This window comes from Globicephala melas, chromosome 5, assembly GCF_963455315.2.
Source record: "Globicephala melas chromosome 5, mGloMel1.2, whole genome shotgun sequence".
Classification (NCBI taxonomy): domain Eukaryota; kingdom Metazoa; phylum Chordata; class Mammalia; order Artiodactyla; family Delphinidae; genus Globicephala; species Globicephala melas.
Genome location: NC_083318.1, coordinates 125,749,364 through 125,775,693, shown reverse-complemented (window position 1 = coordinate 125,775,693; position 26,330 = coordinate 125,749,364). Strand labels below are relative to the sequence as shown.

Sequence of the window (26,330 nt, the reverse complement as noted above, 5' to 3'; positions counted from 1 at the left end):
GTAGAATTTAGGGAGACACTGACTACAGGGCCAAGAGCAGAGGCTTTGGAATCAGAAAACCCTGGGTTCTGAGCCTCAGTTTTCTCATTTGCAAAAGGAGAATCCCAAAATTATCTCATAAGATTGCTGTGATGACTAAATGTCATAATACATGACATTCAGTATAAAGCTCGGAACTCTCTGTGTTGGTCCTATTGATAATATTCTGCTATTGTGAGCAAAAAAGATGAAAAGGGAAAACCTAGGGTTTAGTAAAATTTCAAGCCAACTGAGGTTTTCTGAAATCCCTTGGTTCTTCACAGAGGGGAAATATTTACTTTTCAATGGTGAATCTTAGGTACCATGGAAACAAGGGTTGAAAAGGCTTCAAGTAAATAGAAAGCAAGCAACCAAGCCTGAGCTTTTCGTAAAAATGTAACCATAAAATTTTGAGTAGATCAAAATTTCTTTGGAATCCTGAAAGGAACATGGGTACTTATTACTATATTATCAAATCAAGAGCTTCTCAACATTGAAAATTTCTAAACCATCTAATATATGCTGTTTTCCACTTTTCTGTTTCTTAATATTACATGTTTGCAAGAAATGCAAACGTGATTTAAATGATGGAAAAGCAAACAGTAACAGTAATGAATGATCTTTAATCAGTATATTTTATGATCAATGGTATATAGCTTTGCTCAGTGAATATAAATAATCATTTACTTAATACTTCAGAGCAAGAGAGCATATTAAAAGGAAGAATTTTGTGAATTGGAGAGAAACTTTTGTTCTTTTTTGTTTTGTTCTTTTGCAGTTTTTTAATTAAAACGTACTTCTGATGGAGATTTTACTGAATGCAGTTGATTTTTCTTAGTTGCAAGGCTATGTACCTGATTGCCACACGCTTCCAGATATCATTATTCTAAGGTAGAGGGACCTATAAAAACAAACTTTTTGCAATGACTTCTCTCTGTCCTATCATCTAAGAACCAATCTGATTTTTAAAATGCCAAGAAAATTTCTCTAATTTGTAATATATTTCAAGACAATGTATCCTAACGTTTCTTGATATTAAGAATCACTAAGGCCCATAACAAAACAATACTCAGACTGTATTAAATAAAGAGTTGAGCACCAAAGTTGCAGGTGAATCTAACTTCAGAGGAAAAAACCCCCAAACCGAGCAGTTCAATTCCATTCACACTGTTCTGGTCTCACAGGAAAGCAAAGAGCTCTAATATGAGGCCTACAAACCCCCCCACTTCCAGTAGTTGTACAGATTGGAGATTTATGATAACAAGCAAAAAGACGCAATGAAGTAGTTTGGGCTTTTAAAATTCAGGTTTCATTATCTATCAAGAAAATAAAATGTTCACAGGATTGAACAAAAATCAAACAATAAAAGAAGTATCTTACTGCCCCAGATTCTGACCTGTCAACTGCTTGTATGTTTTTCAAAAAAATCCCAATGCATAGACAAATACATGTGCATTCTCTTTTTTCCATAATAAGGACATATTGCACACAATGTTCTGTACTTCGGTTTTCATTTCATATTTTATCTGAGAGATTTTTCTACAGCTTCACATATGGAGAAACCTCACTGTTTTACAAAGCAGCACAGTATTCCATCCTAGAGTTGATCAGCCCTTGATATGCTAACTGCAACAAGGGTGCAATGGACCACCTTTCACACAAGTCTTTGTGCTCATTAGGAATTTTATTTTTAGATAGTTCCTAAACTTGTAGTTACTGAGTGAAAGAGCGTATACATTTAAATATTGATAGGTATTTTCAAATTGATCTTCAAAAAGATTACATCAATTTGCAACCTCATCAACAAAGTATGAAACACCCCTATCCCACTCCTTCATCAACACTGTATACTAAGAACTGTTCTGATCTTGACAACATTTTCTTAGATGCGTATTTACCATTTACATTTCTTTTCCTATACCTCCCTTTTGAAACTCTGCTCAATTTTTTATACTGGGTTGCAGATCTTTTTCTTAACATATTTTAAGAGCTAGTAATATATTAATTAAATTAGCCCTTTGATTAGTATATATCTGTCCCTTGGTTTTTGTGCTTTTCTTGATTTATTTAAATTTAATAATGCTTTTTCAAAAAATAATGTTTTCTTATAAAGCTTCTGGATTTTGTCTTCATTAAAAAAGCTTTGATCACCATTGAAACCAAACAACCAACCAAAAAACTGCCAAAATTTTCTCCTAGTGACGATGGTGATGACTACCAATGACAACAATGATGACAGTGATGATGATAATGATGATGATGTTAAGCCCTAACATCTAGAATTTATTTTATTCTAAAGAATGATCTAGAACTCAAGCTTTATTTATTTATTTATTACTTTTCTAACTGCCTACGTTGTGGGTTTAAAAATCATCTTCAACATATTGTAAGATACCTTAGATTTTATTTCCTAGTTTCTATTTTGGTCCTTTAATCTGTGTATCTTATTCTTTGCTATGATCAAACTTCTTTAGCCTTATAATACACTTATAAAAACCTGGTATTTCCTTATTATGCTACTATTTTATAATTCTTCCAGCTTTTTACACAAATTATTTTTCATACAATGTTGGCGACTTTATGGATTCATTTACAAATAGCAAACATTTAAAAATATTGTCTTTCTATCTAAGAGCAAGATATGTCTTTCTATTTATTCAAGTCATTCTATTTTTTTTGGTCTCTGAGTAGATTTTTTTTTTTGCGGTACGCGGGCCTCTCACTGTTGTGGCCTCTCCCGTTGTGGAGCACAGGCTCCAGATGTGCAGGCTCAGCGGCCATGGCTCACGGGCCCAGCCACTCCGCGGCATGTGGGATCTTCCCAGACCAGGGCACGAACCTGTGTCCCCTGCATCGGCAGGCGGACCCTCAACCACTGCGCTACCAGGGAAGCCCTAGATTTTTATATTCTTCTAAAATTCTACAAATTTCTTGATAGCTTTCTATCTACATTTTTTACATTGTTATTGTAAATTATGTTATTTTATTCCATTATCATTTGAATCGACTGTACTTAGAAAAGTTGATGGGTTATGTATATCTTTTATCAGCCACTTTTCTATATTCTCTTAATGTTTTTTCAATTTTTTCCTATGAAACTGCATAAGTTTTCCAGACCTACAGAATCATATTTTTCCAAATGACAGTTTTCAACTTGCTTTATAATTTTTATGTTTTTCAATTATTTGTCTTGACTAATTGCATTGGCTAGTGTATTAAGAACAATACCAAATAATACTAGTATCTGTGGGTATCTCTGTCTTTTTCCTAAATCTAAAGGTAATCATTCCCCTGGATGCTCACTATCTTGTACAGTTTTGCATCAAAACAAAAGACAACAAAAATGTATGTTGTGTTCCACTCCAAATATGAATACTATGCAAGTATTAGGGCTGATAAGTCTTTCCTTAGCTCTACTCTATTCCCTTCTGAACTTGAAACATGCCATATATTTTCATTTATAGTTGCTTTAAGAAGTATTGTTAATCATTGGTATATGCAATAGTAATTAATTTTATGTGGAAATAGTAAAAAAATATAATGCTTTATGGAGAGGAAATGTCTTTTAAAAAGAAAATAAAAATACACACACACACAAACACATACACACACACACATTACCAAGATAGCATAAAGCTGCTAGAGGTGCTCCATATCAGAGCACTTTTGTCTTTATTTACAATCTTCCTATAAAAGTTTTTTCATTAATCTAGTAAAGACAAGCCTAAGTATGTTTATGACTCTCATTTTAGTTTTGTGATTTCTTTCTTTTCCTCTTACTATTAAAATGTGTGTGTTTGAAATCTTTACAAATAAATGAGCTGAAACAAATAAAACTCAATTCACGAGATTTTGAAGACATCTGGTGGAGTTATTTACTGAGTAATTAGACCAAGAGGTGTAACAGACCAATTCCCTGAAGGAAGAGACCATACAGTTGGATACCCAGTTATTTCTATAGTCATCAGCTTGCATGCAGTGAGCATATTGATTCACAAATTGACAATTATGTAGAGCTGCCACCTGATTTTCTAAGACCATTTGTGTTACATAAGTATATGTCTCGCATGCATTTTTTTTTTTAAAGATGCCTCTTCTCAGGCTTCTCATAGTCTGTTATATTTATGCTCCATCACCTAATAGCTCTTTATTATTAGAGACACTGAAAGCAGATTCCCTTCAAATGCTGGTCACTGCTTGCCCCTCATTAACCAACATTTGGATGCAAATATGAATTAATTACAATTGAATTTTGAAAACATGTATCCATTTTGGTACGTAGAGATATTTATGAAAGAAAATGAAGATATTTAAATGCTTTCACTTTTATCATATTTGTCACTATTTAGCTTGGACATATTGATCAATAAAGTCTTAATTTTTAAAATACATGTCAATGTAAAATCATAGATCTAGAAGGGATGTGAAAGTTCAAATTGTTATTCTTCCTACTGGAGACCAAAAAATGTTGAATCTCTATAGAAAGATATATATCTTTTAAGTTTAAAATAACTCTAGGGGTTTCCAGAACTATCTTAACTTACCCATTGTGGAATAAAGATTTCCTATCAAGAAAGTTTCCTTTATAGCCAGTGTAAATCCCACCATTTATTAAGATCTACTTCATCCTTTGCCTTTAGTATTTTACTATTAAGAATGATGTTTACAGAGCAATAAAGCCAGGATTTTTAACAATGCCAGAAGCAAAGATACTCTGATGAAGACCCACCCAGATGGAGTCTACACCCACAACTTCTCTTTGTGGATCCCACAATATCACTATTCTCAATCACTCCTGATTTAACTTTAGCCAAGAATTAGGTAATTAGGATTCATTTTTAGATGTAAGTTAAAGGTACAGAATATTTTGAGTCTACAACGTTTACAAATTGTTTAAAAATATATAAGGGGAAACAATGCATGGAAATTAACATTTGACAGTCATGTAAACATCTACAATTTATCCTTAATTGAACATGTTCCTCAATCCCAGGATATTTAGACCTGACACCAGACTTGACACACAAGTGAAATTCAAGGTCATCTTTTACTGGGGTATTTATTTACCATAATTCAGTCTATTCACCCTCATTATTTATCTTCTTAAGCACGAACCATGCCTTAATTCTATGCAGTCTAACAGGAATCAAATCAAGATTTACTCATCACGTTTTACTTTGCAATGCATGGAAAGAGATCACCAAATCTTAACCAAACTGATTTAAAACTTTTTACCAAAGGATAGTAATTCTATTTTCAATTTCAATAATTGAAAGAACAATATGACAACATGCCAAAGTAGTAAGTGAATCCTAAACAGCAGTCCAAATGCAATGGAAAACTCACCAGAGGTTTCGTCTACCCTTTCATCTACTATGTGGTCTTTCTGATGAACCCATTCACTATTGCACTTGAAGTAGATCTGGGTGGCAGGACTGGCTTTACAATACAGGTTCACAGGCTTATTCTTCACAATATAAGCTTCTTCAGGCTCAATAAGGAAATGTGGCAGAGGCTCAGGTGGATCAGATGGAAAGGTTTCTGGGAGTTCATGAAAAAAGTCGTCCTCTGGTAAAACAAGAAGAAAGTGAAAAATGTTCAAAACATTGTAGCCATTTTCTTTTCACTTGCTACTCTTTCAAAAATAATGAAACTGTGGGTATTCATTAGTCAAATCCATTTCACCTGCCTTCATTAATCAAGGTCTACAAAAGACTTGCATGTCCTCCAAGAGCACCTCGCCTAAACAATAAGATGTTTGCTTGAGTCATTTTCCAGGAACTTGGAGTTAGCTGTGTCTACTCTGAGCTAAGCTGGTTAAAACTGGATAGGACCACTGACCCTTCAACTGGGCACACGTGAGTGCACACTGGGTGATCTTTTGACATCAGAGGGCTGAAAACTCCACCCTCAGATCTTGCAAAGGGCCTTCTTTTTTTGTTTTTTTTTTTTTTGTGGTACATGGGTCTCTCATTGTGGTGGCCTCTGCCGTTGCGGAGCACAGGCTCCGGACGCGCAGGCTCAGCGGCCATGGCTCACTGGCCCAGCCGCTCCGCGGCATGTGGGATCTTCCCGGACTGGGGCACAAACCCATGTCCCCTGCATCGGCAGGCAGACTCTCAACCACTGCGCCACTAGGGAAGCCCAGGCCTTCATTTTTGAGTGAACAGAAGCCTGTAGATGAGTTACGCCTGTGTGGAACAACAATTACTGCATCTTATTCCAATCACCCTTCCCCATGCTCCCCATGCCTTAGACCACCCTGTTTCTTTATTTTTCCTCATAAATACCCCCAAGCCCTTGCCTTTGTGGAAGTGCTTCTGAGACTTATTCCTAATTTCCTTACTTGGCTGCCTTGTGAATAAACCCTCTCTTTCCTGCAAACCTAGGCATCTCTGCATTTTGACTTGCGGCATATTGGGCAAACAAACCTGGTTGGATAACAATAACGATTCATATATCATCTAGTTAAGTAATTTGAGGGCCTGCTATGAACCAGGCAGTATGTTAGGTCTATTGACTGGTTGTTCAATTAAGGATTTAGATGATTATTCTCATTTTTACACATGGCAAAATTCAACATCTGGGAGGATAACTGATCCCAGTTCTGCTATTTACTACCTGAAAACTCAGGTGGTAAATAGCTAAACTGGGATCAGAACCCAGTTTTGTCACCATCGAAAACTGTGATCTTCCCAACATAGCACTGCACCTCCCACTACACTGTGTTAGCCTTGAGAGCTGACAGAAGCAAGAGGAACTTCATTAGAAAAATTTATTTGAAAAGTATAAGGCTCAACCTTCAAGATGGCGGAAGAGTAAGACATGAAGACCACCTTCCCCCCGCACAAATACATCAGAAATACGTCTACATGTGGAACAATTCCTACAGAACACCTAATGAATGCTGGCAGAAGACCTGAGACTTCCCAAAAGGCAAGAAACTCCCCACGTACCTGGGTAGGGCAAAAGAGAAAAGAATAAACAGAGACAAAAGGATAGGGACCGGACCTGCACCAGTGGGAGGGAGCTGTGAAGGAGGAAAGGTTTCCACACACTAGGAAGCCCCTTTGCGGGCGGAGACTGCGAGTGGCAGAAGGGGGAAGCTTTGGAGCCACGGAGGAGAGCGCAGCAACAGGGGTGCAGAGGGCAAAGCGGGGAGATTCCCGCACAGAGGATCGGGGCCGACTGGCACTTACCAGCCCGAGAGGCTTGTCTGCTCACCCGCCGGGGCGGGCGGGGCTGGGAGCTGAGGCTCGGGCTTCAGTCAGATCCCACGGAGAGGACTGGGGTTGGCGGCGTGAACACAGCCTGCAGGGGGTTAGTGCGCCAGGGCTAGCCAGGAGGGAGTCCGGGAAAAGTCTGGAGCTGCCGAAGAGGCTAGAGACTTTTTCTTCCCTCTTTGTTCCCTGGTGCGTGAGGAGAGGGGATTAAGAGCGCCGCTTAAAGGATCTCCAGAGACGGGCGCGAGCCGCGGCTAAAAGCGCGGACCCCAGAGACGGGCATGAGACGCTAAGGCTGCTGCTGCCACCACCAAGGGGCCTGTGTGCAAGCACAGGTCACTATCCACACCCCCCTTCCAGGGAGCCTGTGCAGCCGCCACTGCCAGGGTCCCGTGATCCAGGGACAACTTCCCCGGGAGAACGCACGGCACGCCTCATGCTGGTTCAACATCATGTCGGCCTCTGCCGCTGCAGGCTCGCCCCGCATCCGTGCCCCTCCCTCCCCTCCCACCCGGCCGGAGTGAGCCAGAGCCCCCGAATCAGCGGCTCCTTTAACCTCGTCCTGTCTGAGCGAAGAACAGATGCCCTCAGGCGACCTACACGCAGAGGCGGGTTCAGATCCAAAGCTGAATCCCAGGAATTGTGTGAACAAAGAAGAGAGGGAAATCTCTCCCTGCAGCCTCAGGAGTAGCAGATTAAATGTCCACAATCAACTTGATGTACCCTACACCTGCGGAATACCTGAATAGACAACGAATCATCCCAAAATTGAGGCAGTGGACTTTGGGAGCAATGATATATATATATTTTTCCTTTTTGTCTTTTTGTAAGTGTGTATGTGTATGCTTCTTTGTGTGATTTGGTCTGTATAGCGCTGTCCTTTTTTTCTTTTTTTTTGGTTTATTTTTGTTTTTCTTTTAGTATAGTTTTTAGCGCTTGTTACCATGGTAGGTTTGTGTTTTGGTTTAGTTGCTCTCTTCTTTCTTTCTTTTCTTTTTTTAAATTACATTTTAATTTTTTTAACTTTTACTAACATTATTTTATTTTGTTTTTTTCTTTCTTTCTTAATTTCTTTTTTTCTCCCTTTTCTTTTGAGCCGTGTGGCTGACAGGGTCTTGGTGCTCTGGCCGGATGTCACACCTGGGCCTCTGAGGTGGCAGAGCCAAGTTCAGGACATCGGTCCACCAGAGACCTCCTGGCTCCACGTAATATCAAATGGCGAAAGCTCTCCAAGAGTTCTCTGTCTCAATTCTAAGACCCAGCTCCACCTAACGACCAGAAAGCTGCAGTGCTGGACACCCCATGCCAAACAACTAGCAAGACAGGAACACAACACCACCCATTAGCAGAGAGGCTGCCTAAAAGCATAATTAGGTCACAGACACATAATTAGGACCACAGACACCACGGGACGTGGTCCTGTCCACCAGAAAGACAAGATCCAGCCTAATCCACCAGACCACAGGCACTAGTACGCTGCACGATGAAGCCTACAAAACCCATTGAACCAACCATAGCCACTGGGGGCAGACACCAAAAACAACGGGAACTACAAACCTATAGCCTGTGAAAAGGAGACCCCAAACACAGTAAGTTAAGCAAAATGAGAAGACAGAGAAACACACAGCAGATGAAGGAGCAAGGTAAAAACCCACCAGACTAAACAAATGAAGAGGAAATAGGCAGTCTACCTGAAAAAGAATTCAGAGTAGTGATAGTAAAGATGATCCAAAATTCTGGAAATAGAATGGAGAAAATACAAGAAACGTTTAACAAGGACCTAGAAGAATTAATGAGCAAACAAAGATGAACAACACAATAAATGAAATTAAAAATTCTCTAGAAGGAAACAATAGCAGAGTAACTGATGCAGAAGAACGGATAAGTGACCTGTTAGATAAAATAGTGGAAATGACTACTGCAGAGGAGAATAAAGAAAATAAAGAATTGAGGACAGTTTCAGAGACGTCTGGGACAACAATTAAATGCACCAACAGTTGAATTATAGAGGTCCCAGAAAAAGAAGACAAAAAGAAAGGGACTGAGAAAATATTTGAAGAGATCATAGTTGAAAACTTCCCTAATATGGGAAAGGAAATAGTCACTCAACTCCAGGAAGCACAGAGAGTCCCATACAGGATAAAGCCAAGGTGAAACATGCCAAGGCACTTATTAATCAGCCTATCAAAAATTAAATACACAGAAAAAATATTAAAAGCAGCAAGAGAAAAACAACAAATGACATACAAGGGAATCCCCATAAGGTTAACAGCTGATCTTTCAGCAGAAACTATTCAAGCCAGAAGGGAGTGGCAGGACAAATTTAAAGTGATGAAAGGGAAAAACCTAAAACCAAGATTACTCTGTGCAACAAGGATCTCACTCAGATTCGACGGAGAAATAAAAACCTTTAGAGACAAGCAAAAGCTAGGAGAATTAAGCACCACCAAACCAGCTTTACAACAAATGCTAAAGTAACTTCTCTAGGCAGGAAACACAAGAGAAGGAAAAGATCTACAATAACAAACCCAACAATTAAGAAAATGGTCATAGGAATATACATATCAATAATTACCTTAAATGTAAATGGATTAAATGCTCCAACCAAAAGAAATAAACTGGTTAAATGGACAGAAAAACAAGACCCATATATATGCTCTTACAAGAGACCCACTTCAGACCTAGGGACACATACAGACAGAAAGTGAGGGGATGGAAAAAGATATTCCATGCAAATGGAAATTAAAAGAACACTGGAGTAGCAATTCTCATATTAGACAAAACAGACTTTAAAATAAAGACTATTACAAGAGACAAAGAAGGGCACTACATAATGATCAAGGGATCAATTCAAGAAGAAGAAATAACAATTTTAAATATTTAGGCACCCAACATAGGAGCACCTCAATACATAAGGCAAATGCTAACAGCCATAAAAGGGGAAATTGACAGTAACACAATCATAGTAGGGGACTTTAACATCCCACTTTCACCACTGGACAGATCATCCAAAATGAAAAGAAATAAGGAAATACAAGCTTTAAGTTACACATTAAACAAGGTGGACTTAACTGATATTTATAGAACATTCCATCCAAAAATAACAGAATACACTTTCTTCTCAAGTGTTCATGGAATGTTCTCCAGGATAGACCATATCTTGGGTCACAAATCAAGCCTTGGTAAATTTAAGAAAATTGAAATCATATCAAGCATCTTTTCCGACTGCAATGCTATGAAACTAGATATCAATTACAGGAAAAAACCTGTAGAAAATACAAACACATGGAGGTTAAACAATATACTACTTAATAACCAAGAGATCACTGAAGAAATCAAAGAGGAAACCAAAAAATACCTAGAAACAAATGACAATGAAAATAAGATGATCCAAAACCTATGGGATGCAACAAAAGCAGTTCTAAGGGGGAAGTTTATAGCAATACAATCCTACCTCAAGAAACAAGAAACACCTCAAATAAAAAACCTAACCTTACACCTAAAGCAATTAGAGAAAGAAGAACAAAAAAACCCCAAAGTTAGCAGAAGGAAGGAACTCATGAAGATCAGATCAGAAATAAATGAAAAAGAACTGAAGGAAACAGCAGCAAAGATCAATAAAACTAAAAGCTGGTTCTTTGAGAAGATAAACAAAATTGATAAACCATTAGCCAGACTCATCAAGAAAAAAAGGGAGAAGACTTGGGCTTCCCTGGTGGCGCAGTGGTTGAGAGTCCGCCTGCCGATGCAGGGGATGCGGGTTCGTGCCCCAGTCTGGGAAGATCCCACATGCCACAGAGCGGCTAGGCTCGTGAGCCATGGCCGCTGCGCCTGCACGTCTGGAGCCCGTGGTTCACAACTGGAGAGGCCACAACAGTGAGAGGCCCACGTACGGCAAAAAACAACAACAACAACAAAAAAAGGGAGAAGACTCAAATCAATACAATTAGAAATGAAAAAGGAGAAGTAACAACTGATACTGCAAAAATACAAAGGATCATAAGAGATTACTACAAGCAACTATAGGCCAATAAAATGGACAATCTGGAAGAAATGGACAAATTCTTAGAAAAGCACAACCTTCCAAGACTGAACCAGGAAGAAATAGAAAATATAAACAGACCAATCACAAGCACTGAAATTGAGACCGATGGCTTCACAGGCAAATTCTATCAAACATTTAGAGAAGAGCTAACACCTATACTTCTCAAACTCTTCCAAAATATAGCAGAGGGAGGAACACTCCCAAACTCATTCTATGAGGCCACCATCACCCTGTTACCAAAACCAGACGTCACAAAGAAAGAAAACAACAGGCCAATATCACTGATGAACATATATGCAAATATCCTCAACAAAGTACTAGCATTCAGAATCCGACAGCACATTAAAAGGATCATACACCATGATCAAGTGGGGTTTATCCCAGGAATGCAAGGATTCTTCAATATATGCACATCAATCAATGTGATACACCATATTAACAAATTGAAGGAGAAAAACCATATGATTATCTCAATAGATGCAGAAAAAGCTTTCGACAAAATTCAATGCCCATTTATGATAAAAAACCCTCCAGAAAGTAGGTATAGAGGAAACTTACCTCAACATAATAAAGGCCATATATGAAAAACCCACAACCAACATCGCTCTCAATGGTGAAAAACAAACCATTTCCACTAAGATCAGGAACAAGACAAGGTTGCCCAATCTCACCACTATTATTCACCATAGTTTTGGAAGTTTTAGCCACAGCAATCAGAGAAGAAAAACAAATAAAAGGAACACAAACTGGAAAAGAAGAAGTAAAGTTGTCACTTTTTGCAGATGACATGATACTATACATAGAGAATCCTAACAATGCTACCAGAAAACTACTAGAGCTAATCCATGAATTCGGTAAAGTAGCAGGATACAAAATTAATGCACAGAAATCTCTTGCATTTCTATACACTAATGATGAAAAATCTGAAAGAGAAATTAAGGAAACACTCCCATTTACCATCGCAACAAAAAGAATAAAACACCTAGGAATAAACCTACCTAAGGAGACAAAAGACCTGCGTGCAGAAGACTATAAGACACTGATGAAAGAAATTAAAGATGATATAAACAGATGTAGACATATACCATGTTCTTGGATTGGAAGAATCAACATTGTGAAAATGACTATACTACCCAAAGCAGTCTACAGATTCAAAGAAATCCTTATCAAACTACCAATGGCATTTTTTACATAACTAGAACAAAACTTTTCACAATTTGTATGGAAACACAAAAGACCCTGAATAGCCAAAGCAATCTTGAGAAAGAAAAACGGAGCTGGAGGAATCAGGATCCCAGACTTCAGACTATACTACAAAGCTATAGTAATATACTGGCACAAAAACAGACATGTTGATCAATGGAACAGGATAGAAAGCTCAGAAATAAACCCACACACATATGGAGAAAAGACAGTCTCTTCAATAAGTGGTGGTGGGAAAACTGGACAGCTATAAGTAAAAGAATGAAATTAGAACACTCCCTAACAACATACACAAAAATAAGCTCAAAATGGATTAAAGACCTAGATGTAAGGTCTGACACTATAAAACTCTTAGAGGAAAACATAGGCAGAACACTCTATGACATAAATCACAGCAAGAATCCTTTTTGACCCACCTCCTAGGGAAATGGAAATAAAAAGAAAAATAAACAAATGGGACCTAATTAAACTTAAAAGCTTTTGCACCGCAAAGGAAATCATAAACAAGTTGAAAAGACAACCCTCAGAATGGGAGAAAATATTTCTAAATGAAGCAACTGACAAAGGATAAATCTCCAAAATTTATAAACAGCTCATGCAGCTCAGTATCAAAAAAACAAACAACCCAATCCAAAAATGGGCAGAAGACCTAAATAGACATTTATCCAAAGAAGATATACAGATTGCCAACAAACACGTGAAAGAATGCTCAACATCACTAATCATTAGAGAAATGCAAATCAAAACTACAATAAGGTACCACCTCACACCAGTCAGAATGACCATCATCAAAACAGCTACAAACAATAAATGCTGGAGAGGATGTGGAGAAAATGGAACCCTCTTGCACTGCTGGTGAGAATGTAAATTGATACAGCCACTATGGAGAACAGTATGGAACTTCCTTAAAAAGTAAAAATAGAACTACCATACGACCCAACATTCCCACTAGGCATATACCCTGAGAAAACCATAATTCAAAAAGAGTCATGTACCACAATGTTCATTGCAGCTCTATTTACAATAGCCAGGACATGGAAGCAACCTAAGTGTCTATTGACAGATGAATGGATAAGAAGATGTGGCACATATATAAAATGGAATATTACTCAGCCATAAAAAAACAAAATTGAGCTATTTCTAGTGAGGTGATACAGAGTGAAGTAAGTCAGAAAGAGAAAGAGAAAGAGAAAAACAAATACCATATGCTATCACATATATGTGGAATCTAAAGAAAAAAAAAATAAAAATAATGGTTATGAAGAACCTAGGGGTAGGACAGGAATAAAGACACAGATGTAGAGAATGGACTTCAGGACATGGTGGGTGGGGGAAGGGTAAGCTGGGACGAAGTAAGAGAGTGGCATGGACATACATACACTACCAAATGGAAGATAGATAGCTAGTGGGAAGCAGTTGCATAGCACAGGGAGATGAGCTCGGTGCTTTGTGACCACCTAGAGGGGTGGGACAAGGAGGGTGGGAGGGAGACGCACGAGGGAGGAGACATGGGGATATATGTATATGTATAGTTAATTCAATTTGTTATAAACCAGAAACTAACACACCATTGTAAAGCAATTACTCTCCAATAAAGATGTTAAAAAAAAAAGAAAAGAAAAGTATAAGGCTCTTAGGTAAACCTTGAATCCTATGCAAGGAGCTGAGAAGAAATACAGAAATATGAATTAAAAATCTTTAAGCTCAGATTCAAATCTGTCATTATTTTCAAAAGATGCCACTTCACGGCATAGTCATTCATTCAACCAAACATATTTATTAAGCTCAGAATTATTCTCAACACTGGAAATATAGATGACAGCATCAAGTCAACCAGTATTAGTTACACAGTAGAGCCTAGAGTCTAGAAATGCTGTTTAGTCTTATTTGGAAACTATATCTCAAATTCCATATGTGTTATATGACTAGTCACACCAATTTTCATTAGAATATTAATAATATTAGAGTAATAACATGAAGAACAAAAGTCTCATTTTTTATAGCACTGAAATTTATTAAACATATTTCTCCCTCCCTGCTGTCCCAACACCACAGAATAAACAAAATCCCAAAACCATCAGAGATATTTGCCCACTTTGAAGTATCTTTTCCTTTAACTTGGGTTCTGCATGATTCCAAATAAAAAACAGAAAATAATAAAAGTGCCTTTAAAAACCCTATTATTATATTTCACAAAAGTCAAAGGAGTCTAATACACTCTACTTAAGTTAGGCCTGATATTTTTCTTCCTATGAGGGATAGTGGAGAACAAAACTACTATTAATTCCCTAAGTTGATTAAGCACCCTGGGCTAATATATAAAGTGAAAACTCTGAGACCAAAATTAAAAGTTTTTACAAGTTCTTTGAAAGCACATAGATTCAACAGCAAATGCAGTTTATGGTGTTGGTAGTTGAAAACTGGTTGCTAAGATGTTATCTTGGAACTCATTGCATCGCTCATTCAGTTGTTGCCCTGCTTGGAGAGATGGCCATTGGTAAAGGGGACATTTGCTCACGAAGAATCCTGGCCTGGGACCTTCTTCACCTAGGTCATGTGACAGTTGTCAAACAGTAATGACATCTGGTCTCTACCAATCTGTTTTGCAGTCAAAACTGGCTTCACTTGCATCACTGACAGAACTAACTTTCAAAACTGCTCCACAATTATAAATTACTGACCCTACAGTGTAAATGTCGTTTCCTGTCTCTAACTTGCTTTCTCACTTTACTTCCTTAATTTCCTTTCTTCTGGCAAGGCATCATTTCTGGTTTTTCAATTGTTGAACATCAAGGACCCAAATTGTCAGCTTACTAAAGGATAACCTCATTTCCATCAATTTCAGCTTCTTTAGTCAATATGCAAAGACACTCAAGACTGCTTAAATAAACATAGTTCAGAAAGGCAAAGGAATGGGGAACCGAGCTACTGACAGATCCATCAGCGTGAAGCTGATGTCTTGAAGGCCTTATTCCATTTTTTCTTGTTTTTCTCTTCCAAAGCGCTTACTGTTATATGTAATGACGGACGGTGCTGATAATCAATAAAAGTGCCACAAAATATCAGACTCAAATCCTGTAAAATGTTACTGTTGTTTTTAATTTTATGACTCATGAAGGCAGAGGGTCAAGTTGATTTTTTTTTACTATAGGTGTATATTTATACATACAACAACATGTATGTATTTCATAACAATATGTTTATTCAGGTATGTAAAATATAAAAAGCCTTTCTTTCAGTCATTGTTTTAGAAGGTGAGACTTGTTCCTTTAGAAGGATGATTGTAAGACACCTTGTTCCTTTAGCAGGAAAGATGACTGTATACCACCTTACCTTATTCAGTAATGTAGCAAAAGTACTTATATATTCACATCCTATAGAAAGATAGAGAAGTACTAAAAATTGATTACCCTGCCAGGACAATGCGTGTATCTCTTCATCCTTCACTTCATCCCTGACTTCAGGGAAGTTCAAATGTGGATAAAATGATATGAACTGCTTTCCAAAAACATTCTTCTGATTATTTTATTGTAAACTATTGGGAAGACGAATGGACGCTGAGAAAAAGTCACACGTGTGTTTTCAAGTCAAATAGGTTCTGTTAAGTGCTGGGGGAAAGAAACAGTAATGATATGATATATTTAGAAAATGTCTAGACAAACTAATTTTGCATTTCCTTAATTTGGAATTTTAAAACAAGAGGATCACTCCAAGGAAAGAGAAGTAATTCTATGTCTTGGTTTGAGGCTTCATAAAATTGATTTTTCAAGGTATTTGTTAAATGACACTTAATATGTAACTTATTAAGAAATTATTTCTATCATTTGGAATGTTTTCATCATGTCATAAATCCAGTGTTTCGTTAATATATCATCCTAGTCTCTGTATGAACCCCATCTCTTAAATTTGATCTACAGAGATGCCTTAACCAGCCACAGGATATTAGTTTATTAATATTTCTTGTAATACATATACAGTGTATTTAAGTCTATGCCCTAGATTAATTCACATCAGGCAATATGGTACATCACTTATAGTACTCAAGTCAGATGTAAGAATGACTTTTATAAAGATAATTTTCAAGACCCTGAGTCAGTAAAATATACATAGTGAAACTGACATGACAAAATGCAAATGAACTGATTACCAGTGGGCTCACAGGCTGTTGTGAAATTCTTCCCTTCCTCATTTGCAACAGATGGCCTGGGTACTATGCTCAACCATGGAAACTGGCCCAGATAACAACTCCCCCACCATCAGGTTAAGCATGCTAAGAGAATACTCTCTTTGCTCTGGACAAAAAACGGTAAGTGTCAGCATTAATTTCCAGATATAGTGGTATTTCATAAATTTCCTTTCTTTGAAATTTCATCTTCTATTTTTTTCTGGAGTAATTTTTAAAAATCAAACAAGCAAGTCAATTCTCTTCAACCAAAATCTATAAAGGAAAATGGCTGAGTATTTAAGTCTCCAGTATGCTTACATCTACATGTATTTAACAAGGAAAAAGTGATCATCTCCAAGTATGTGTATTTTATAAGGAAAAATTATTATCTGCAAATGATCACCTACCAATGAACATTTAACTGTTTTGCACTATAAATTTGCCTCTCACATATGGAGAAATCTACTTTTCAGTTTTGGAAACCAGAGTAATGCAACTCTTCCTGATTTTCAAAAGCCAGAAATACATAACAAATGCTTAACTCTAGTATGAAAGTTCTTTGAAGACAGGGACTGCTGAGTTTTCATTTTTATTTTCCTTAAGTCTAGTATAGTGTCAGGCACTTACAGGAGATCAATAAACTGCTTACACTAATGGTAACTTTGATTATGCTTAACAGATGCACAAGATATTTTAGTTTATAGTGCTTCAAACTCATTTACAAATATAGGGTATCATAACAATAGTAATATCTACAAACTGGACTGGCTATGAAATTTGTGTGGCCCAGTGCAGAATGACAATTTGGGGATCCTTGTATAAAAATGTATTAAGAATTCTGAGATGGTGATGATGGTGGTGTGGGAAGACACTGAGTTAGCATCTCCCCACAACTAGGGTGCCTGCCAGCCATTGGTGGGATACCCTGCTGCCCTAGGAGATGGGAGGAACCCCCAAGTAAACCGGTAGGACATGGGGGGACTAAGGGGGGAGGAGAATTGGAGGGCAGACAGGATTGGCGCCCCTGAGAGCGGGGAGATGAGGAGACGCAGGCGGGAGGGATGCTCCGGGAAGAGCGGGAGAAGAGCAGAGGGCGACTGCCTGGCCCACTGGGACTGGACAGCCTGCTGAGCTCTCAGTCAGTCCCCTGCCCTCCAAAGCCCCATCCCAGCTGTGTGGGTCCTGGGGGGCATAGGAGGGAGGCTGGAGAGATCAGGAGAGGCAGGCGGGAGGGGCCCTCCAGGATGGGAGGAGCAGGAGAGGAGAGGAGGGCATTTGCCCCGCCCATTTGAGCCCAGGAAGCCTGCTGGGCTCCCAGGTGAGGTCCCCTGCCCTCTGAGACCAGGGCTGGGGGGAACGCCTGGGCCCCTTCTGTTCCTTGAGCCTAAGCCCCACCCCCGACGGCCCCCAGGGCCGTTTCCAGCCCTGTGGGTCCTGAACATTGGCCCCACCCACCACCCAAACTTCGCCCTGGCTTAGGCCCCGCCCTCCACAGCCAAGGCATCCCCCCCCTTTTTTTCCTTTCTTTTTTTTTTTTTTCCTTCCTCCTCTTTTTTTTTTTTTTACTATTGTGGCACTGCAGTACCTTCTGGTTGTTGATTTATGTATGTTTTTATTTTTATATTCTTTCTAACATATCTGTTAGTTTCCAAGTCTAATTTTATTACTTACTTCGTTATTGTTCTTTTTTTTTTTTTTTTTTTGCCATGCCACATGGCTTGCAGGATCTTGCTTCACAAGCTGGGGGTTGGGCTGAAGCTCCTGCAGTGGGAGCTCTGAGTCCAAACCACTGGACTAACAGAGAACCTCAGACCCCAGGGAATATTCATTAGAGTGAGGTGTCACGGAGGTCCTCATCTCAGCACCAAGACCCAGCTCTACCCAACAGCCTACAAACTGCACTGTGGGAATTCTCAGGCCAAACAACCAGTAAGACAGGAACACAGTCTCACTCATTAAAAAAAAAAAAAAGAGAGATGGCAAAAAAATATGTCACAGATGAAGGAGCAAGGTAAAAACCTACAAGACCAAAAAAACGAACAGGATATAGGCAATCTGCCTGAAAAAGAATTCAGAGTAATGATAGTAAAGATGATCCAGAATCTCGGAAATAGAATGGAGGCACAGATTGAGAAAATACAAGTAATGTTAAACAAAGATCTAGAAGAACTAAAGAACAAACAGAGGTGGACAACACAATAACTGAAAAGAAAAATACACTAAAAGGAATCAATAACAGAATAACTGAGGCAGAAGAACGAATAAATGAGCTGGAAAACAAAATGGTGGAAATAACTGCCAAGGAGCAGAATAAAGAAAAAAGAATGAATTCAAGTCAATCTCAGAAACCTCTAGGACAACACTAAATGGACCAATATTCGAATTATAGGGGTCCCAAGAGAAGAAGAGAAAAATAAAGGGTCTGAGGAAATATTTGAAGAGATTATAGTGGAAAACTTCACTAACATGGGAAAGGAAATAGTCACCTAAGTCCAGGAAGCAGAGAGAGTCCCAGGCAGGATAAATCCTAGGAGAAACACACCAAGACACATGTTAATCAAACTAAAAAATATTAAAATCAAAGAAAAAATATTAAGAGCAGCAAGGGAAAAACAAAGAATAACATACAAAGGAATCCCCATAATGTTATCAGCTGATTTTTCAGCAGAAACTCTGCAGGCCAGAAGGGAGTGGCAGGATATACATAAATGATGAAAGAGAAAAAACTACAACCAAGATTACTCTACCAGGCAAGGATCTCATTCAGATTTGAGGGAGAAATCAAAGCTTTTCAGGAAAGCAAAAGCTAAGAGAATTCAGCAACACCAAACCAGCTTTACAACAAATGCTCAATAAACCTCTCTAGGCTGGAAACACAAGGGAAGAAAAAGACCCACAGAAACAAAACCAAAACAATTAAGAGAATGGTAATAGGAAAATACATATCAATAATAACCTTGAATGTAAGTGGATTAAATGCCCCAACCAAAAGACACAGACTGGCTGAATGGATACAAAAACAAAACCCATATATATGCTGTCTACAAGAGACCCACTTCAGACCTCGGGACACATACAGACTGAAAGTGAAGGGATGGAAAAAGATATTCCATTCAGATGGAAATCAAAAGAAAGCTGGAGTAGCAATTCTCATATCAGATAAAAAAGACTTTAAAATAAGGACTGTTACAAGAGATATGGAGAGACACTACATAATGACCAAAGGATCATTCCAAGAAGAAGATATAACAATCATAAGTGTTATGCATCCAACATAGGAACACCTTAATACATAAGGCAAATGCTAACAACCATGAAAGGGGAAATTTACAGTAACAAAATAATAGTAAGAGACTTTAACACGCCACTTACACCAATGGACAGATCATCCAAACAGAAAATAAATAAAGAAACACAAGCTTTAAATGACACAACAGACCAGATAGGTTTAATTGACTTTTATAGAACATTCCACCTGAAACTGGCAGAATACACTTTCTTCTCAAGTGCACATGGAACATTCTCCAGAATAGACCACATCTTGGGTCACAAATCAAGCCTCGGAAAATTTAAGAAAATTGAAATCGTATCAAGCATCTTTTCTGACCACAACGCTATGAGATTGGAAATCAATTACAGGGAAAAAAATGTAAAAAACACAAACACATGGAGGCTAAACAGTGTGCTACAAAATAACCAAGAGATCACTGAAGAAATCAAAGAAGAAATAAAAAATACATAGAAACAAATGACAACGAAAACACGATGACCCAAAACCTATGGTATGCAGCAAAAGCAGTTCTAAGAGGGAAGTTTATAGCAATTCAATCTCATCTCAAGAAACAAGAAAAACCTCAAATAAATAATCTAACGCTACACTTAAAACAACTAGAGAAAGAAGAGCAAAGAAAACTCAAAGTCAGTAGAAGGAAAGAAATCATGAAGATCAGAGCAGAAATAAATGAAATGCAAATAAAGAAAACAATAGCAAAGATCAATAAAACTAAAAGCTGGTTCTCTGAGAAGATAAAATTGATAAACCATCAGCCAGACTCATCAAGAAAAAAAAGGAACAGTATGCAAATCAATAAAATTAGAAATGAAAAAGGAGAAATCACAACTGACACTACAGAAACACAAAAGGTTATAAGAGACTACTACAAACAACTATATGGCAATAAAATGGACAACCATGAAGAAATGGCCAAATTCTTGGAAAGGTACAATTTTCCAAGATCGAACCAGGAATAATTAGAAAATATAAACAGACTTATCACAAGTAATGAAATTGAAACCATAATTAAAAATCTTGCAACAAACAAAAAGTCCAGGACCAGATGGCTTCACAGGCAAATTCTATGAAACATTTAGAGAAGAGCTAACACCAATACTTCTCAAACTCTTCCAAAAAACAGCAGAGGGAGAAACATTCCCAAATTCATTCTGCGAAGCCACCATCACCCTGATACCAAAACAAGAAAAAGATATCACACAAAAAGAAAATTATAGACCACTATCACTGATTAACATAGATTCAATAATCCTAAACAAAATACTAGCAAACAGAATCCCACAGCACATTAAAAGGATCATACACCATGATCAACTGGGATTTATCCCAGAGATGCAAGGATTCTTTCAATATTTGCAAATCAATCAATGTGAAACACCACATTAACAAATTAAGGAATAAAAACCATATGATCATCTCAATAGATGCAGAAAAAGCTTTTGACAAAGTTCAACACCCATTTATGACAAAAACTCTCCAGAAAATGGGCAAAGAGGGAACCTACCTCAACAAAATAAAGGCTATATATGGCAAACCCACAGCAAGCATCATACTCAATGGTAAAAAACTGAAAGCATTTCCACTAAGATGAGGAACAAGACAAGGATGTCTACTCTCGCCACTCTTATTCAACATAGTTTTGCAAGTCCTAGCCATGGCAATCAGATAAGAAAAAGAAATTAAAGGAATACAAATTGAAAAAGAAGAAGTAAAACTGTCACTGTTTGCAGATGACATGATACTATACATAGAGAATCCTAGAGATGCCACCAGAAAACTACTAGAACTAATCAATGAATTTGGTAAGGTTGCAGGATACAAAATTAATGCACAGAAATCTCTGGCATTCCTATACACCAACAATGAAAAATCAGAAAGAGAAATTAAGGAAACACTTCCATTTATCATTGCAACAAAAAGAATAAAATACCTAGGAATAAACCTGCCTAAGGAGGCAAAAGACTTGTACTCAGAAAACTATAAAACACTGATGAAAGAAATCAAAGATGACATAAACAGATGGAGACATATACCATGTTCTTGGATTGGAAGAATCAATATTGTGAAAATGACTATACTCCCCAAAGCAATCTACAGATTCAATGCAATCCCTATCAAACTACCAATGTCATTCTTCACAGAATTAGAACAAAATATTTTACAATTTGTATGGAAACACAAAAGACCCTGAATAGCCAAAGCTATCTCGAGAAAGAAAAACAGAGCTGAAGGAATCAGGCTCCCTGACCTCAAAGTATACCACAAAGCTACAGTAATCAAGACAGTATGGTACTGGCACAGAAACAGAAATATAGATCAATGGTACAGAACAGAATGCCCAGAGATAAACCCATGCACATATGGGCACCTAATTTCTGACAATGAGGCAAGAACATACAATGGAGAAAAGACAGCCTCTTCAATAAGTGGTGCTGGGAAAACTGGACAGTTACATGTAAAAGAATGAAATTAGAACACTCCCTAACACCATACAGAAAAATAAACTCAAAATGTTTAAAGACCTAAATGTAAGGCCAGACACTATAAAACTCTTAGAGGAGAACATAGGAAGAACACTCTTTGACATAAACCACAGCAAGATCTTTTTTGACCCACCTCCTAGAGTAATGGAAATAAAAGCAAAAATAAACAAATGGTACTTAATTAAACTTAAAAGCTTTTGCACAGCAAAGGAAACCATAAACAAGGCAAAGAGACAACCCTCAGTATGGGAGAAAATATTTGCAAATGAAACAACAGACAAGGGATTAATCTCCAAAATATACAAACAGCTCATGGAGCTCAAAATCGAAAAGCAAACAATCCACTTAAAAAATGGGCAGAAGACCTAAATAGACATTTCACCAAGGAAGAGATACAGATGGCCAAGAGGCATATGAAAAGATGCTCAACATCACTAATTATCAGAGAAAAGCAAATCAAAACTACAATGAGATATCACCTCACACCAGTCAGAATGGCCATCATCAAAAAATCTAGAAACAATAAATGCTGGAAAGGGTGTGGTAAAAAGGGAACACTCCTGCACTGTTGGTGGGAATGTAAATTGATACAACCACTATGGAGAACTTTATGGAGGTTCCTTAAAAACTAAAAATAGAATTACCATAGGACCCAGCAATCCCACTACTGGGCATATACCCTGAGAAAACCAGAATTCAAAAAGAGTCATGTACCACAATGTTCACTGCAGCACTATTTACAATAGCCAGGACATGGAAACTACCTAAGTGTCCATCGACAGATGAATGGACAAAGAAGATGTGGCACATATATACAGTGGAATATTCCTCAGCCATAAGAAGAAATGAAATTGAGTTATTTGTAGTGAGGTGTGGACCTAGAGTCTGTCGTAGAGAGTGAAGTAAGTCAGAAAGAGCAAAACAAATACCATATGCTAATGCATATATATGAAATCTAAAAAAAAAAAAAATGGTATGATGAACCCAGTTGCAGGGCAGGAATAAAGATGTAGACATAGAGCATGGACCTGAGGACAAGGGCAGGGAGGGGGAAGCTGAGGCAAAGTGCGAGTAGCATCGACATACATACACTGCCAAATGTAAAATAGATAGCTAGTGGGAAGCAGCCGCATAGCACAGAGAGATCAGTTCGGTGCTCTGCAGTGACCTAGAGGGGTGGGATAGGGAGGGTGGGAGGGAGGCTCAAGAGAGAGGGGTTTGGGGACCTATGTATGCATATGGCTGATTCACTTTGTCGTACAACAGAAACTAACACAGTATTGTTAAGCAATTATACTCCAATAAAGATCTATTAAAAAAAAATTTGAGATGTGACAGCAGAGCACTTTACCAAGCACAGGTCCTGTGTGACAGCACAGGTCACATACCATGAAGCTGGCCCGGTATACAAATGTCATTTAGTTGATTGTCCCACTTCATGTGAAGTCTGAGAATTGAAATTACATCTTAGTGGATATCCATTTTAAAACTTATTTAGTATTTCCTGGCTTCGTACAATGATCAGATGTTTTCTAGAAGATGAAATGGCTTTTCTGACTGAGAGACCCAGCTGCCAATCAATTCTCTAAGCAAGTGTGTTTGCAATGGTGTACAAGGGAAAGGTGTGATTTTATCTGTTCCTGGCTTTCCCTTTGGATATACTCCAGTGCCCATTCAAGGGCCTGATTCAAAACAAGTAAAATTCCTGTCACATCGAAGTTAACTTTTTTAGGGCACTAGAGGGCTGTTTAGTACATAAGAATAACAAAGAAGGTTTGAGATTCTACCTTGAACTGGTGGACTGTTTACTGAGATCATTTCCTAGCGTGCAATTCATTTTACTACACAAATAAACTAGCTTTTTGATACTATTAAGGTCAAGCTGCAAAACTTGAAGGTATAAAAGAACAATTTGCTTTTCCAGCAAGGGAGACCAGTGAGTGCATCCTCTTACCACTTTATTTCTTAATATAAATATCCAAATAGCCTCCTGAAGTCTTCGGGGACATGATAGGAACCCGATTTGTGAATAGCCACTTCAGACTGTGAACTTATTTCTGACAATGTGCCACAGCTATCCTAAGTTATTACATGTTGTATAAAGGCACCTTCCAGACGCTGGTATTGCCTGCGTTATGCTACTTGGGCAAACTGACTTGATTAATTAAATTTCTAAACAAGTTTTCTACGTGTAGTTCATTCAAATTAACAAAGTAAAATTTCCAAAGTTGGTTTTATTCTGTACATTGACTTCAGTATCAACTTAAAGCTATACTGCCTTTTTGATTTAGATGCAACATTATTATTCATTTTACCCTCCCCTAACACTTGACTTAATTTTCTACTTCTTAGCATTACTCAGTAATGCTATTGCCATTTTTATCTTAATATCAGGTAAATCTTAGCATTTCCTCTTCTGTTATCTCATATAGCCTTTTGTTTTCTCATTACATACAAGAAGAGAAAGCTTTGCACCATGTATTATTTTTATAGACTTTCATTCCACCTAATTCTTGACAGGAAAATATTATGCCATGAACATCCATCTATGAAGCTTTAGGTTTCTGGTTTTATTCTATATATCAAGCCTTAATTTTCATCAACTTAATACATGTTTCTATATTTCTAAATCATAAGACAAACTATTATTGCTTATATCATAAAATATAGGACTATTATCTCTTTGTCTGAGACCTGAAGCATATTCTTCTGAAATGGAATTTACTTCCAAACGATTCAAGAGCAATTTAAAATGAATGACTGCAAGGCTAATTTTATCTGCATTTGGCTGCCCATCCATCAGAGAGATAATTCATGATATATTACAACAAAAGGCAACCGGAATTAACTATTTGAATGAAACTCTAGCTTATTTTTAATATTTTGATTAAAATATCCTTTGAAAGACAAAGACTATGGCTTATATTTCAAGTAACATATTAATGGATTCATCATTTAAATTTAAGTAGCTGAAGATATAATGCCTTAAATGTACTGCACAATTTGAAGGTACTGCATGATTTCTAACTCCAAAAGAAAAAACTTTTTTTCTGCTTTTAAAGAAATAATCTCCAAATAATGCCCATGCATTAATAGTGACATGAAGTCAGCGTGCTATTTGACATGCACTTAGCTGTGAAAGAGAGGCACCTCCTTCTGTCCCAGTTTAAGCCTTTATTATTTCTGACTTTTGCTAACATAAAACCTTCCTAAGTGTTCTCCTGCCTGCAATGTCTACTTCTGCCATGTGGTCTATACACCATGCTCTTAGAAAAATTTTTCAAAAATACATTTGCTCCCTTCTTCAAACAATTTAATAAATGCAGTGTAAAGCAAGATAGTAACTTTCTTTTTGTTTATCAGATTAGCTAAAAAAATACTGAATGACTGATGAGGTGTTGAGGAAATGTGTATTTGCATATACTGACTGTAGTATAAATTGGTATCACAGTAGAGAATATTTGACAATAAAAGTAAAAATTAAATCTATGCAAACCTCCAAATAGATTATCGCACTTCTTGGAATCCATGTTACAGACATATGGCATTAAAATGTAAATGTATACAAAGATGTTCACTGCAGCATTGTTTATTTAAAAAAGAAATGATATATTGCAACAAAAGGCAGCTATAATTAACTATTTAAATGAGTCTGAGAACAACTTAACAGCAAACTGAGGAATGATTAGATAATTATTTACGATACATCCGTTCAAGAGAACACTATTTCACCAATAAAACTAAGGAGACAGATTTGTATGTATTAAACTAGAAGGGCATCCATTATTCAGTAGGCAAATAAAACAAGGTTTCGGTCAATCTGTATAGCGTGATGCTGCTTTTTGTTAAAGAAGAAAGAAAAGGAAAAAAAAGGAGGGAGAGAGGGGAGAAAGAAGTGTGT

The 26,330-nt window shown here is 37.5% G+C and overlaps 1 protein-coding gene across 2 annotated transcripts in view; it reads right to left on the bottom strand.

The window, feature by feature from the left end:
- UNC5C (unc-5 netrin receptor C) overlaps positions 1–26,330 on the bottom strand; it is a 397,062-nt gene that overhangs the window by 153,721 nt on the left and 217,011 nt on the right. For both annotated transcript variants that reach the window (XM_030865643.2, XM_060299770.1), the window contains exon 2: positions 5,365–5,586. In XM_030865643.2, the coding sequence (XP_030721503.2) occupies positions 5,365–5,586 (222 nt within the window). The remainder of the gene's footprint in view (positions 1–5,364; positions 5,587–26,330) is intronic.